Source organism: Trachypithecus francoisi, unplaced genomic scaffold (assembly GCF_009764315.1).
Source record: "Trachypithecus francoisi isolate TF-2019V2 unplaced genomic scaffold, Tfra_2.0 Lachesis_group12, whole genome shotgun sequence".
In the NCBI taxonomy this organism is placed as follows: Eukaryota; Metazoa; Chordata; class Mammalia; order Primates; family Cercopithecidae; genus Trachypithecus; species Trachypithecus francoisi.
The window spans coordinates 4525341-4541232 of record NW_022681457.1 but is presented as its reverse complement, the minus strand read 5'-3'; the positions used below and the strand labels follow the sequence as shown (position 1 = coordinate 4541232).

The 15892-nt window shown below is 53.6% G+C and overlaps 1 protein-coding gene across 3 annotated transcripts in view; it reads right to left on the bottom strand.

Moving 5' to 3' along the window:
* The window catches only part of PPFIA3 (PTPRF interacting protein alpha 3), a 32036-nt gene that overhangs the window by 7150 nt on the left and 8994 nt on the right, over positions 1–15892 (bottom strand). For all 3 annotated transcript variants that reach the window (XR_004440448.1, XR_004440449.1, XM_033223979.1), the window contains exons 6-21: positions 15339–15413; positions 14807–15028; positions 12200–12346; positions 11976–12110; positions 11488–11571; positions 11203–11334; positions 10667–10729; positions 10453–10532; positions 9488–9632; positions 8502–8689; positions 6665–6887; positions 5628–5791; positions 5371–5498; positions 3956–4049; positions 2478–2559; positions 1459–1657 (exon numbers count right to left, since the gene is read on the bottom strand). Coding sequence is in view for 1 of the 3 variants with exons in the window: in XM_033223979.1 (XP_033079870.1) it covers positions 1459–1657; positions 2478–2559; positions 3956–4049; positions 5371–5498; positions 5628–5791; positions 6665–6887; positions 8502–8689; positions 9488–9632; positions 10453–10532; positions 10667–10729; positions 11203–11334; positions 11488–11571; positions 11976–12110; positions 12200–12346; positions 14807–15028; positions 15339–15413 (2161 nt within the window). In the remaining 2 variants the exon portion in view is untranslated. The remainder of the gene's footprint in view (positions 1–1458; positions 1658–2477; positions 2560–3955; positions 4050–5370; positions 5499–5627; positions 5792–6664; positions 6888–8501; positions 8690–9487; positions 9633–10452; positions 10533–10666; positions 10730–11202; positions 11335–11487; positions 11572–11975; positions 12111–12199; positions 12347–14806; positions 15029–15338; positions 15414–15892) is intronic.

Below are 15892 nucleotides of genomic sequence, written 5' to 3'. Positions count from 1 at the left end.
CCCAAAATGCTGGAATTACAGGTGTGAGCCAGGGCACTTGGCCCTAAACTTCTTAAGTGCTGATATGAAGCCACAAGAGGAAAATCCCCCACCTGACCTCATGTGATAGATCACAATCAAAATGCAGTCAATACCTTGTTTCATGCACAAAGTTATTTAAAATATTGTATTAAATTCTTTTTAGGCATGTGTATGAGATGCATATGAAACATAAATGAATTTCATGTTTAGGCTTGGCTCCCATCCCCAAGATATTTCATTTCTATGCAAATATTAAAAAAAAAACAAACTTTTTAAAATCAGAAATTCTAAACACTTCTGGTCAGGTAAGGGATACTAACATTTCAGGTAAGGGATACTCAACCTGTACTCCCCACTCCCCACACACAACAGAGCAGGTACAGCAAAAGGTTGAGAATTGCTGAACTGGGTACACATGATATCCTGTATGTTTGAAATTTCTCGTAATAAAAAGTTGAAACGAGGGCCAGGCGTGGGGGCTCACACCTGTAATCTCAGCACTTTGGGAAGCCGAGGCAGGCGGATCACCTGAGGTCGGGAGTTCAAGACCAGCCTGGCCAACATGTCAAAACCCTGTCTCTAAAAATACAAAAATTAGCCGGACATGGTGGCAGGTGCCTGTAATCCCAGCTACTCAGGAGGCTGAGACAGGAGAATGGCTTGAGCCCGGGAGGAGGGGATTGCAGTGAGCCGAGATCACGCCATTGCACTCCAACCTGGACAACAAGAGCGAAACTCTGTCTCAAAAAAAAAAAAAAAAAAAAGGCCGGGCGCAGTGGCTCAAGCCTGTAATCCAGTACTTTGGGAGGCCGAGGCGGGTGGATCACGAGGTCAGGAGATCAAGACCATCCTGGCTAACATGGTGAAACCCGTCTCTACTAAAAATCAAAAAACTAGCTGGCGTTGGTGGCACCGGGGCCTGTATCCTAGCTACTCGGAGGCTGAGGCGGGAGGAATGCGTTGAAACCGGGATGCGGAGCTTGCAGTGAGCCGAGATATCGCGCCACTGCACTGCACCCGGGTTGACAGAGCGAGACTCTGTCTCAAAAAAAAAAAAAAAAAAAAAAAATGGAATGAAAAGATAAAATAATTAGAAGGCAATAAATGCTATGGGGAAAATTAGAAGGTGCTGATATCTGGAATGATGGGGGAAACTAGTTTAGCTGACAAGGAAAGCTTCTTGGAGGTGGTGACATTTGAGTGGGACAGCAAATGCCGAGGAGAGGGAGAGAGTCAGGGAAGGAGGTGGGCTGGGCCCCTCCTGGAGTACCACATGGACCACAGGCCAAGTCGGGAGCAGAGGGGAGGCTGAGGGGGTGAGAGCCAATGAGAAGCACGGTCGTGGGACAGATGAGTGGCAAGCCCGGATTGCTAGACTTGAGGGCAAGAGGCGGGCCCTGAGGAAGCGAAGGCTGGAATTGGCTGCCGGACACTCACAGGCGAGAGGAGGCGGGGCCGAGGGCGAGGTGAGCGAGACCATCTCCTGGATGGCGAGGCGAAGCTTGAGTCTGTGCAGCGGGTTGCTGATGCCGATCTCGCGCTGGATCTCTGTGTCTGACAGGTTGGCCATGATGGCACCGCTCTTGACATTGGCCCGGCAGGCGGCCACGTACCAGGCAGGCATGCCTACCCACAGCTGCAGCGGAGGGACAGATGGACAGAGGGGACAGAGGAAGAGAAAACCGGAGATACGGGGGGACAGGGAGGGGGGATAGGCAAGGGGGTGTGGGGGATGAAACAGTGACGTGGAAAAGTTCGCAGGAAGAAGAAACAGGACAAGGAAAAGAGACGTGGACGAGATGAGGAAGAGTCCAAGGGAGACAAATGGCGGGGAGGGGGGAAGACAGAAAGAAAAACCAGAAAAGAAGAGAAAGAAAGAGAGAGAGAGAGAGAGAGAGACAGAGAGAGGAGAGAGAGAAAGAGAGAAAGATAAAAGAAAGAAAGAAAGAAAGAAATAAGAAAGAAAGAAAAAAGAAAGAAAAAAAGAAAGAAAGAAAAAAGAACAGAAAGGAAGAAGGAAGAGGAAAGAATAAGAAAAGAGGAAAAGGAAAGAAAAGAGAGGGTGGGGAGAGACAGGAAGCGGGAGACAGGGAGACATGGCAGGGCGATCGGAGACATGAGGAGAAATATGGGGGATGACAAAAGCGTGGTCAGAGATGGTAATCGTGCCGAAAAATAGAGACAGAGAATCCAGAAAGAGAGAGTAGAGAGAACGACAGGAGACCATGACCCGGGTGGGCAAGGCCAGAGCGGCAGGGGCGGAAGGAGAAGGAGAAAGAAGCTGTTTAGATGAAGAGGAAGGCTGAGCCGTCCTGGGTCCTCACCTGCCCGGCCCATGGCCACCCCCACCTCTGGGCTAGAAGCAGGGTGGCGCCAGGAGGACCAGACAGCCTCTACCAGTAGGGCTGTCACAGGGGTTGGGGACCAATAGTCAGGGCATTTCTGGGCCCCAGTACCTCCAGCCAGGACACCACGGTGGGCCCGTCCCAGGCAGCAAAAGGTAGGCCCTGGCGGCAGGCCTCCTCCAGGAGTTCATGCCTGTAGGGGTGAAGGGGCCAGGATAGAAGCTGTCAGGGGTGGAGACCCCCTGCCCTGTGGATGGTCCTCATCACCACACACACACACACACGCACACACGCACCTTTTATGAATGTATAAAACACGGCAGAAGGTCAAAAAATACATGTGAATCTAAATCCTCTCCCCCAACCCCTATCAAAAGAGAGAAAAAAGAAAAACAAAAAATATAAATGAAAAAAACACAAAAATTAAGAAAGAAAAAATAACTCTAGGAGCTCCTGGGTTTCCAGGAAAGCAAGTTCAGGGTCACGGACACCCCCTCCCAGCATTGAATTCTCATTTCTGTTCACCGCCACTGCTGCACACACGCACACTCTCTCTCACACACACTCACACTCGCGGGCACACACTCATGCACACTCACACGCACCATCACACTCACACACACTCATACACACACATACACTCACACACACCACACACACACACTGTCGTCACTCACACCACACTCACACACACACTCATACACTCACACACATACTGTCATTAACACACACACACCACACACCACACACCACACACACACTGTCGTCACTCACACCACACACACACACTCATACACTCACACACATACACTCACACACACCACACACACACACTGTCGTCACTCACACCACACTCACACATTCATACACACACATACTCTCACTAACACACCACACACACAGTCGTCACTCACACCACACTCACACACTCATACACTCACACACATACTCTCACTAACACACACACACAACACACACTGTCGTCACTCACACCACACTCACACATTCATACACACACATACTCTAACACACCACACACACAGTCACACACATACACACCCTCGTGGGCACACATGCACACTCGCACCATCACACACACACTCATACACACACTCATACACTCACACACACTCTCACTAACACACACCCCCCCCACACACACCATACACACTGTCGTCACTCACACCACACTCACACACATTCATACACACACATACTCTCACTAACACACCACACACACAGTCACACACACTCTCACACACACACTCGTGGGCACACATGCACACTCGCACCATCACACACACACTCTCATACACACACTCATACACTCACATACTCTCACTAACACACACCACACACACACACACCACACACACACACTCATACACACACACTCATACACACACTCATACACACCACACACACAGTCGTCACTCACACCACACTCACACACACACACACACCACACACACACTCATACACACACACTCATACACACATACTCATACACACCACACACACAGTCGCCACTCACACCACATTCACACACACACACTCTCACACTCACACATTCACACACACACACTCACTTCCTTTTGTTCCTTCGGTCCTTGTCTCCTGGGCCTGTCAGCTTGGCTAGTCCCAGAGGGTCAGTGGCCAGTGTCTCATCTGAGGGTGTTCCAGCTGGAGGCAGGGAGGGGTTGAAATTTGGAAAATCTCAAGGGGGAGGCAGAATCTTTCATGCTGGAGGTGATGAGGCAAATGCAGGAAAGGCAGAGACCCTGAGGGAGTAGTGAGTGAGGCCACATCGAGGAAGTGGTAAAGCCAGACAAGCACCCATGAATTGCAGTCACCCCCAAGATACGGCTGGATGCACTGGGCTGTCCTTAGTAAGGTGGCAGTGGTGTGCTGGTAAATGCCTAACAACTGGCTTCTTGGGAAGGCAGAAGGGAATCCCTGATTTGTAGCATTTGTCCATTTCCGTGGTGTAAATAATCCCACCATGGCCAATTTCAAGCTACCAGTGTGATATCAGCCAATTCCTGAAAGAGCGGATCTCCTGAGCCAGTGAGAGCAGGCTCCAACACACCACAGGAAGGTGCCCTGCCTTGAGGATGCCCTACCCTCTTCCTCTGTTTAAAAAATAGGTCACCAGGCGCGGTGGCTCACACCTGTAATCCCAGTGCTTTGGGAGGCTGAGGCGGGTGGATCACTAGGTCAGGAGATCAAGACCATCCTGGCTAACATGGTGAAACCCTGTCTCTACTAAAAATACAAAAAATTAGCCGGGCGTGGTGGTGGGTGCCTGTAGTCCCAGCTACTCGGGAGGCTGAGGCAGGAGAATGGTGTGAACACGGGAGGCAGAACTTGCAGTGAGCAGAGATTGCACCACTGCACTCCAGCCTGAGCGACAGAGCGAGACTCCGTCTCAAAAAAAAAAAAAAAAAAAGTAAATGAGTCTGTAATCCCAGCACTTTTGGGAGGCCGAGGCTGTTGGATCACCTAAGGTCAGGAGTTCAAGACCAGTCTGGCCAACATGGCGAAACTCTATCTCTACTAAAAATACAAAAAAAAAAAAAAAAAAAAAGGTAGCCAAGCATGGTGGTAGGTGCCTGTAGTCCCAGCTGCTTAAGAGGCTGAGGCAGAAGAATTGCTTGAACCCAGGAGGTGGAAGTTCCAGTGAACCAAGATTGTGCCACTGCACTCCAGCCTGGGTGACAGAGCGAGTCTCCGTCTCAAAACAACAGCAAAAACCAAACAACAACAACAACAAAAATAGGTAAAGGAAATCAATTCATTTACCCACCCAGTCACCCAAGCAGGCCCTAGAGTGCCTTTCCTTTTCCCTCCTCCTCCTGCCTACCTTAGCAAGCTGTGTTCCTTCCAAATTCTAAATAAGTCACCAAATGAATGAAGACATGAATGAAGTCAAATGAACATACAAAGAAGAAGAAAGAAAGGGAGGAAGGAACAAAGGAGGGAAGGGTTAGAGTGAGGTACTCACCCAGAGAAGAGCTGTCCCGGCCTGGGGGTCCCATTCGTCCCTTCTCTTTCTTGCCAAAGAGACGGCCTATGGAGGACTTGATGCTCTTCTTCTTGGGGGCTTTGTGCAGGGAGTCTGGGGTACCCTCACTGGGAAAGAAGGAGAGAATGAGAGCATATCCTGGCTGGGATGCCTCCTCTCCTCCCAAGTCCTTGCCCACCCCCTTCTCATCTTCCCAAGCCAGCCTCTCCCTGTCCCTATCCCTTGTCCCTGCTGACCTTCCCCGTGAGGGTCCCCCATCTTCCAGGGACCCCGCCTGCAGTGCCAAGGCCTGGGTCATTCTTTCAAGACGGGCAGAGCGGGGAGTTGGTGGTGGGGTGTCTCCTGGGATGGCCGGCCCCTCCCCTCGTGGAGCTCCAGCTTCCTCCTTAGGGACATGATTCTGAGGACAGAGGGCACAGATGCTGGACTGAGTTCAAGGAGTCATGTCGGGGGCGCTTTATTAACTGAGATGTCTACCGAGAGGTCTGTGGGGTGACCCTGGTTTAGAACATTATCCAAAGGTAGTCTAGCTCAAGTGAGGGTGAGTTGCAGAAACTTTTTTTTGTTGAGATGGAGTTTCACTCTGTCACCCAGGCTGCAGTGCAATGGCACAATCTCGGCTCACTGCAACCTCTGCCTCCCAGGTTCAAGAGATTCTCCTGCCTCAGCCTCCCAAGTAGCTGAGATTAAAGGCATGTGCCACCACGCCCGGCTAATTTTTTTTTTTTTTTTTTGAGACGGAGTCTCGCTTTGTCACCCAGGCTAGAGTGCAGTGGCGTGATCTCGGCTCACTGCAAACTCTGCCTCCTGGGTTCACGCCATTCTCCTGCCTCAGCCTCCCAAATAGCTGGGACTACAGGCGCCCACCACCACGCTGAGCTGATTTTTTGTATTTTTAGTAGAGACGGGGTTTCACCGTGTTAGCCAGGATGGTCTCGATCTCCTGACCTCGCAATCTGCCTGCTTCGGCCTCCCAAAGTGCTGGGATTACAGGCGTGAGCCACCATGCCCGGCCCAGAAACTTTTTAAAATCCTATGCAGAAACTTGATGCATGAGAAATAAAAGTAGACCAGATCTGACTAAAGTGAAAGTTAGGGTTCAAGAACCCAGTGACTCCACCTCCCCTTTGCTCTTTGAGTTTGAACCTTTAGGGAAAGCTAAGGTTGCTTTGGAAAACGACTGCTATGAGGGGTTACTGTTGTTCACTGCGGAGCCCTGCTTCTGACCTCTCCCCATCCCCCTACTAGGCTGGGGAGACTTCAGAACACTCACAGCCTTGTCGGTGCCCTCACGGGCAGGGCTAGGGGGTGCCAGGCGGGGAGTTGAGTGGCCAGAGCTGGGAGGGGAGGGGCTGGCAAGGGTAGAGGTGGTGAGGGAGGGGGGCAGGGAGCAGCTGCTGCGGTAGCGGCCCAACGAGTCCAAGCCAGAGCTGGACACCCGGCTCTCCAGCTCCTCTGCCCTCTGTTCTGTTGTCTCCTTCTCCTCTTGGATCAGCCTGAGGAGGGAAATAGGGGAAACTGGGTAAGGGGCCACAGCAGACAGTGGGAGAGGGAATCTGGAAGCACAAGGGGACAGAAAGGCTTGGTGGGGACAAGGGGAATTCTGGGGAAGGTGCAATGACATCAGAGGGCTTTGGTGGGTTTCTGAAGGACTCCCAGGCTCAAGGAGAGTCAAGGAGTCCTGATAGGCTCAGGAAGTCATTGCAGGATTAGGGCTGTCAAGGTGATCAAGGTCTGCATCAGGGTGGCCCTGATGATAGTGGTTTGGAAAATCATGAAGGGATTACTGTGGACAAAAGGTCAAGTTCAAGGTGGACTGTAAGAGCAAGGTCATAACAGGAGCAGTGTGAGATCAGGGACTCAGGTCACTCTAGGATCTGGGAAGGGCATGCAGTCATTCAGTATGGAAGGTGGTGGTCACGGTATATTTGCTGAAGGTTCATGAGGAGTGCGTTATAGCAGAATTGCTGAATATGGTCATTGCTGGTGAATCGGGGTAGACGTTACATCACTGGGGGCTTCTTAATAAGTTAGGGATTTTTTTTTTTTTTTTTTTTTTGAGACGGAGTCTCGCTCTGTCGCCCAGGCTGGAGTGCAGTGGCCAGATCTCAGCTCACTGCAAGCTCTGCCCCCCAGGTTCACGCCATTCTCCTGCCTCAGCCTCCCGAGTAGCTGGGACTACAGGCGCCCGCCACCTCGCCCGGCTAATTTTTTGTATTTTTTAGTAGAGACGGGGTTTCACCATGTTAGCCAGGATGGTCTCGATCTCCTGACCTCGTGATCCGCCCGTCTTGGCCTCCCAAAGTGCTGGGATTACAGGCTTGAGCCACCGCGCCCGGCCAGGGATGTTTTTTGTATTAGAAATTCTTGGTATATGGAGTTGAAGTTTTTATTTGTTTGTTTTTTGAGACAGAGTCTCGCTCTGTCGCCCAGGCTGGAATGCAGTGGCGCAATCTTGGCTCACTGCAAGCTCCGCCTCCCAGGTTCACGCCATTCTCCTGCCTCAGCCTCCTGAGTAGCTGGGACTACAGGCGCTTGCCAACATGCCCAGTTAATTTTTTGTATTTTAGTAGAGATGGGTTTCACCATGTTAGCCAGGAGGGTCTCAATCTCCTGACCTCATGATCCGCCTGCCTCGGCCTCCCAAAGTGCGGGATTACAGGCGTGAGCCACCGTGCCCAGCCCGGAGGTGAAGGTTTTGATTAGGGCATTAGGATGAGATTCTTGGTGTTTGAGGTTGGGAACCTTGTGTTGTCTTGAGATTCTTAGGGTAGTGGAAGACTCTGGGCACTCGTTATGTGAAACCACAAAATTGATGGCGTAATGGAAGATTCTTGATGCATTGAGAAGAACTGGGGTTTTTGGGGTGCAGTCTTTGGTGTGTTGGGGAATGGTGAGTACTGGCTGGGGGTATATGTGTAGGTAGCACATAGAAGACTTCTGAGTGTATCTTAGGGGATGCCTGGACAGTAGAGTGAGTGCTGGGCTGGAAGAATTCCTGTGGATGGTGTAAGAGGAGATGGACTCAGGCTTTCAGGTCTCCAGAGCCAAAAGGGCTGTGGAGTCAGCTCAGGCAGGACAGGGCGAGCCAGGGCGGGGCCAGGGCTCACTTGATCTCCTTGTTGATGGCCTCCAGCTGCTCCTGAAGCATGATGGCCAGCGTCTGCACGTCAGCCTGCCCACTGGGGGACAGCAGCTCGGCCCCAAACATCCCCTCTGTCTCCTCCTCATCTGAGCCGTCCAGCTCCCCAGGGAATGGGGGTGGTATGGAGCCCGCAGGAGCAGACCGCTCCCAATCCTGTCCCTGTGTGGGGACAGAGCGACATCAGGTGGGTGGGGGCCGAGGTTGGCGCTGGGTCTTGGCTCATGATCCTGACCTTTCCTAACCTCATTGATGCTTTTCCCAGCCCAGCTTTATTTCTTTGTTTTTTTATTTTTTCTTGAGACAGTGTCTCTCTCTGTCGCCCAGGCTGGAGTACAGTGGCGCAATCTCAGGTTACTGCAACCTCTGCCTCCCAGGTTCGAATGATTCTTCTGCCTGTCTCCTCAGTAGCTGGGATTACAGGTGCCCGCTACCACGGTCGGCTAATTTTTGCATTTTTCCTAGAGACGCCATTTTGGCAAGGCTGCTCTCAAACTCCTGACCTCAAGTGATCTGCCTGCCTCGGTGCCAGCAAGTGTTGGGATTACAGGCATGGACCCCCCTGCCCGGCCTCCAACTTCTTCTCTTGACAGGTCCCTGTCCTTGATCCCTCCCCGAACCCTCTCCAAGCCACGCCCACAGCCATGACTCCATTCCTGTCCCTGATTCCCATGACTCAGCTGGCTCACCTAACCCCGCCTACTCTGGGATTCCATACGCCCCTCCCAGTCCCATCATCATTACTCTCAGGTTCTCACCAGGTGGCAGGACATCCACACGAGACATCCAGGCAAGAGGGTTGCAGGGAAGGAGAGAAGAAAGGGTGAGTGGGTGAGTCCAGGAGATCCTGCCTCTCAACTCAGCTTCCTCCCGGAGTCCCATGGATTTAGCTCCAATTCCTACCGCTGCCCACCCAAGCCCTGCTCAGTCCAGGCTCCAGAGGCAGCTGCTGACCTTGGAGGGCTCCTCCTTGACCCCCGACCAGCGGCCCCTCTTGCCTGCCCGACCACTGCCAGCCACATAGGGATCCAGGTGGGCACCAGAAGGTAATGTGGGTGCCTGAGAGTAACGGAGCTCCAGGGCACTGCCAGGAAGAGACCTGTGGGCATGAGGGAAGCAGTCAGGGACCAAGGGGTCAGGAAAAGGGCACAGAGGTAAGGGGTCACAGAGACAGACCTAGGGCCAGGGCCCTGAAGTCAGGGTCAAGGGGCCAGGCCTGGTGACTCAGGCCTGTAATCCCAGCACTTTGGGAGGCCGAGGTGGGCAGATCACTTGAGGTCAGAAGTTTGAGACCAGGCCAACATGGTGAAGCCCCATCTCTACTAAAAATTTAAAAATTAGCTGGACATGGTGGTGGGTTCCTGTAATCCCTGCCACTCTAGAGGCTGAGGCAGGAGAATCACTTGAACTGGGGAGGCAGAGGTTGCAGTGAGCTGAGATCGTGCCACTGCACTCTAGCCCGGGGAACAGAGCGAGACTGTCTCAAAAGAAAGAAGAAGTAAATAAATAAAGTCAGGGTAAAAAACCAGAGGGGGCTAAGCACGGTGGCTCACATCTGTAATTCCAGCACTTTGGGAGGCCAAGGCGGGAGGATCACTTGAGGTCTGGGGTTCCAGACCAGCCTGGCCAACATGGCAAAACCTCGTCTTCACTAAAACTACAAAAATTAGCCGGCTGTGGTGGCACACGCCTGTAGTCCCAGCTACTCAGGTGGCTGAGGGACAAGAATCGCTTGAACTCAGGAGGCGGAGGTTGCAGTGAGCCAGAATCGTGCCACTGCATTCCAGCCTGGGCGACAGAGTAACAAAAAACCCGAGGGATCAGTAGAAGTCTTGGGAGGATAGGAAGTGGGGATTAGAAGGGAGGAGCCTGGCCAACGAGGCTCCATGGTGGAGGCAGGGCAGGAGGGCTGCTGTCACCTGGAGTAGGAGGATGGTGGCCTCCCCCGCAGCTGGTCGATCTCCATCTGCATCCGCTCCATTTCGGCCAAGAGCTGCTCCTGGGGGCCGGTGTTGGAGGTGTCCGGTTAGAATCTGCTCCGCCCAGGAGGAACAGCCCCTGCTAGACTTGCGGATCCTAGCCTCAGCAAACACTGCCCCAACTTCCTCCTCCTGTCCCCTCAGGGCCCCCTACCTTGTTTAGCAGCAGCTCATCCTGAAGCTTCTTCATGTTGGCTATCTCCTCGCTCAGGGAGTTCTGTGGAGACAGAGGTGAAGTGAGGGAGTGGGAACTGAGAGCGGCACGCCCGTGGGGCTGCAGGCAGCTCCCAATGCACACAGACAGGCCTGAGGGGACCCAGAAGGAATGAGATGGACAAATGGTGAGTTTCGGGGGAGCAGGGACAACGATGTTTCTGGGGAGAGAAGCCCCGGGATGCAATACCCTGTGCAATCTCAGAGGGTTCAGGGTTTGGGGGTCCATGGGGTTGGAGGCTTTGGAAAAAGTCAAGGACTTGAGGCATGGGTGCCCCAGAATTCGGCTCTTGGAACGTCTAGAATAGGTGAAAAAGCGGGTCTCGGCAATACAGCAGAGAAGGCTGCCCAACTCAGGATGCCGGGGTTTAGGGAGGCCTCCGATAATAGATCTGAGAGAAAGGCCTGGGGCCTCAGGATTCCAGCAAGAGGTAGTCCCAGAATTCCGCGTCCCGCAGTCCTGGATGGGGGCCGCACCTTCTCCTCCAGCGCCCCCATGCGCTCCTTGAGGTGAAGCTGTAAGCGCTCGTTGGACTCGCTCAGCAGCTTGTCCACCGTCTCGGACAGCCGCTTATTGTGGTCATCGTTCATCTTCTCCCGCTGCCGGGCCTGTGCAAAGCAGAGCGGGACGGGCGTACTCAAGCTTATCCTGCCCAGACCACCGCCCTCGATCTAAGCCCCGCCCCCGGGCCCCCAGCCTCCTCATTAAGCTCCGCCCCAGCCTCGAAGCCCCACCCTCTGTGCTGTCTTCCGCCCCCTCACCCGCTGGAGTTCTTGATTCTTCTCTTCCAGCTGGGCCTCCAGCTGCCGAAGCCGCTCCTCGAAATTCCCATGACGTTCCTCAGCCTAGAGGATGGAACTCATGGCGTGTGACTTACCCTTCCAGGATCAGTCAGGCTCCGAGCCCTACCTCCTCCAAGGTTGAGCGCCAGGCTCCTCCCCTGCAGCTATGAGTCAGGCCCCGCCCCTGCGCCTAGTCCACTTTTTCAGGACCTATTCTTTCCCTCTCAGGTTCCAGGCCACCAGTCCTTTCAGTCCAGGCTAGAGAACCCCGCTCCCATCCGTCCTGCGTGCAGACCTCCAGGCCCTCCTCATTCCAAGTCCTGTCCCTTTCCCAGCCCCTAGGCCTCACACTTTCCCCCAAATCCAGGGTTCTGACCTCGCTCCTACCCCTCCAGATTTGCGACCCTGCCTCCTCTAGGCCCCACCCCTTCCCCCACGCAAGGTCGCGACCCAAGTCCTCCCCGCACCTTGTTGAGCGCCGCGACGCGCTGCGCTAGCTGCGCCTCTATCTCGGGTAAGGTCTCCGCCTTCTGCAGCGTCTGCTGCAGCTTCTGTTTGGCATCGTCCAACCACTCGGCCAGCTGACGGCTCTTCTCTTCACTCTGGGGGAGGGAGAGGCAGGGGGAGGGCACGGGCTGCGTCACCTGGGCCCCGGCGCCGCCCCATCGCCCCTCCCGGGCTGCGCCCCCACCTGCCGATACAGTGACTCCTTGCTAGCTAACTCGTTCTCCAGTTTGTCGTTGGCGTCGTGCAGAGACGTGGCCTCGCGCTGGGCGCTCAGGTAGCGCTTCTCCAGTGTCGTAATCCGCTCCTCCATATCTTCCCGCTGCGCCAGTGCCTGCGGAGGTGGCAAAGGGCCCCTTGGACTGCGAGCCCCTGGGGGAGCGGATGGGGCATCCCCTTGTTTCCTGGTAAACAAAGTGCCCTGACGCAGGAATCAGAATGGCGGTATCACACCTGCTAAGAGCTCCCAGGACTAGCCCATTCTTTTTTTTTTTTTTTTTTTTTTTTTGAGACGGAGTCTCGCTCTGTCGCCCAGGCTGGAGTGCAGTGGCCGGATCTCAGCTCACTGCAAGCTCCACCTCCTGGGTTCACGCCATTCTCCTGCCTCAGCTTCCCGAGTAGCTGGGACTACAGACGCCCGCCACCTCGCCCGGCTAGTTTTTTGTATTTTTTAGTAGAGACGGGGTTTCACCGTGTTAGCCAGGATGGTCTCGATCTCCTGACCTCGTGATCCGCCCGTCTCGGCCTCCCAAAGTGCTGGGATTACAGGCTTGAGCCATCGCGCCCAGCCAACTAGCCCATCTTAAGTCCCTGCCGCCTGCGAGTTAAAATGGTGGTGCTACACCTCCCATGAGCTTCTAGGACGCTGCAGGCTCAGATCCTCTAGGTGCAGAGGATCTGAGGCCCGTAGGATGTGAAGGCTCCATTCCAGCCCTTTCCTCAAAACCCAGGGCTTGGATTTTTCACTAATTTCTAGCATACAGCAGACTTAGAATCAAACAGCAAGTGTCCTGTGGTCTCATGGGAAATAAGGATCCCTTCTACCTAGAAGACAACACCTTCCAAGAACTACCAGGGTACCAGAGGCTTAGAACCCCAAAAGAGGTGCTCCAAGGTCTCATGGGAGATGGACCCCCATCTGGTAGCCCACATGGTGGGGCTACATTTCCCAATAGCCCCCGTGGCTATTTAGGCTTTTAAAAAATCCCAGATGAAGACTCTCTCTCTCTTTCCTTTTTTTTTTTTTTTTTGAGATGGAGTCTTGCTCTGTCACCCAGGCTGGAGTGCAGTGGTGCGATCTCGGCTCACTGCAACCTCCACCTCCCAGGTTCAAGTGATTCTCCTGCCTCCGCCTCTCTAGTAGCTGGGATTATAGGCACCCGCTACCACACCTGGCTAATTTTTGTATTTTCAGTAGAGACAGGGATTTCACCATGTTGGCCAGGCTAGTCTTGAACTCCTGACCTCAGGTAATCTGCCTGCCTCGGCCTCCCAAAGTGCTAGGATTACAGGCGTGAGCAACCGCGCCTGGTCTCTTTTTCTTTTTCTATCTTTTTCTTTTTCTTTTTTTGGCAGAGTTTCACTCTAGCACCCTGGCTGGAGTACAGTGGTACGGATCTCGGCTTACTGCAACCTCCACCTCCCAAGCTCAAGTGATTCTTATGCCTCAGCCTTTCTAGTAGCTAGGACTAAAGGCACCCGCCATCACTCCCGGCTATTTTTTTTTTAAAGTAGAGACAGGGTGTCACTATGTTGCCCAGGCTAATCCTAGTGCTCACTCTTCTTTCTCATCCACTGCCTTCAAGAATCCAGGTCCACATTTCCCAGCAGCGCCCTGGGGTCACTGGGATTAGGATAAAGTGGCTTAAACTAAGAAGGGGTGAAATACCCACAAAAGATGCCATTTAGAGGCTGGGCGCAGTGGCTCACGCCCATAATCCCAGCATTCTGGGAAGCCAAGGCAAGCGGATCACTTGAGGTCAGGGATTCGAGACCAGCCTGGCCAATATGGTGAAACCCCATTTCTACTAAAGATAAAAAAAAAAAAAAAAAAGCCAGGTATGGTGGCGCACATCTGTAGTCCCAGCTACTCGGGAGACTGAGGCAGGAGAATCGCTTGAACCGGGAGGCAGAGGTTGCAGTGAGCCAAGATTGCACCACTGCACTCCAGCCTGGGTGATAGAGTGAGACTCCATCTCAAAAAAAAAAAAAAATGCTGGGTGTGGTGGCTCACACCTGTAATCCCAACACTTTGGGAGGCCGAGGCGGGTGGATCACCTGAGGTCAGGAGTTCAAGACCAGCCTGGCCAACATAGTGAAATCCCATCTCTACTAAAAATAAAAAATAAAAAATAAATTAGCCAGGCGTGGTGGCGGGCACCTGTAGTTCTAGCTACTTGGGAGCCTGAGGCAGGAGAATCGCTCGAACCCGGGACGCAGAGATGGCAGTGAGCCAAGATCATGCCACTGCACTCCAGCCTGGACGACACAGCCAGACTCTGTCTCACAAAAGGAAAAAAAAAAAAAAATCCATTTAGAGGCACCAGAGAAGGACCCAAAGTTAGGTAATAAAGTAATTAGGAGCAGTTATGGAGCGCCTACTCTGCGCCACCAGGCTCACCCTCTGATGAGAATCATACATCTCCTTTCACAGGTGAGGAAACTGAATCTCAGAGAGGAGGAGTCACCCAGCCTGTGGACTGAATCGAGGTTCTGCCATTCATAAGCAATGAGCAAGGGAGAGCGCTACGGAAAGAAGCGGGACCGAGGGCAGCCCACCTCCCTGGGGCCTCACCTCCTTGAGGTCGCGCTGCAGCTTGGAGTTGGCTTCCTCCGCCTTGCCCAGCTCGCGGTGCGCAGTGCCCAACTCCTCCTCCAGCTGGCTCATCTGACGGCACAGCACCGCCAGGCGCTCCCGCAGCTGGCACACCTCGGCGCGTTGCCGCTCCAGGGCCTCCTCCAGCTCTGCTGTGCGCCGGTTGGAATCCCCGCCAGGACCCAGGCCATTGGCAAGCGTCTGGAGTGAGGGAAGGAAGGGACAAGGTCTCAGAGTGTCTCCGAAGACACAGAGGAAATCCAAGGAGAAAGTCAATCAGCTGAAAGGAGACCAAAGATCAATATGGATCATGCTGGTCAGAGTCCACAGGGGTCAGTGAAGGAGGTCACAGAAGTTAGCTAGGTGACCTGAATCAGAGGTCAAAACTCTGTGACAGTCTTAGAGGTGCATCCATCTTAGGGCAGATGAGGATTATGCCAAACATTACAAACACCATAACAAAGTCAGGGAGTTGAATGGAGCTCACAGGGAGGGGACTTCCATGTCTCACCTGCCCATCCCCATCCTTGCCCGGCTCTTCCAGCCCTGACCGCCGCCTAGACAGCTGCTCTCGAAGGTTCAGAGTCTGCAAGTGTGAAAGGGGAATCAGAGCACAGGGGCTCCCTGAACCCCCAGCTCTACTTCTCACTGGCACTGGCCCTCTAAGGGGATAGGCGGCCCCATCTGAGATGCCTCCGGTCGTGCTGGGGCCATGCCTACCCCACGGTTTACCCTTAGGCCCCGTCCCTCTTTATATCCCTCCTTAGCTGCCACCACGGAGGGCGCCTACCCTTACTCTTCCTCTTAGTCTCCTGGGCAAAGTTTCCGCTTTAGCCCCGCCTTTCCCCATCCAATCACTTCCTCCTTAGTCTCAGCCTGAGCCCCAGTCCCTGGTTCTACCCTTAATCTCACTCTCACTGGGAGGTTCTCTCCGTAGCACTGCTGTGTGCCCACTTAGGAACCCCACTGGTTTCTCTCCATAGTCCATCCCCATTGGTTGTCTGCCGTAGTCCTGCCCCAATAGATTCTTTCTGGAACCCTCCCAACCGGCTCCACCCCATGTGC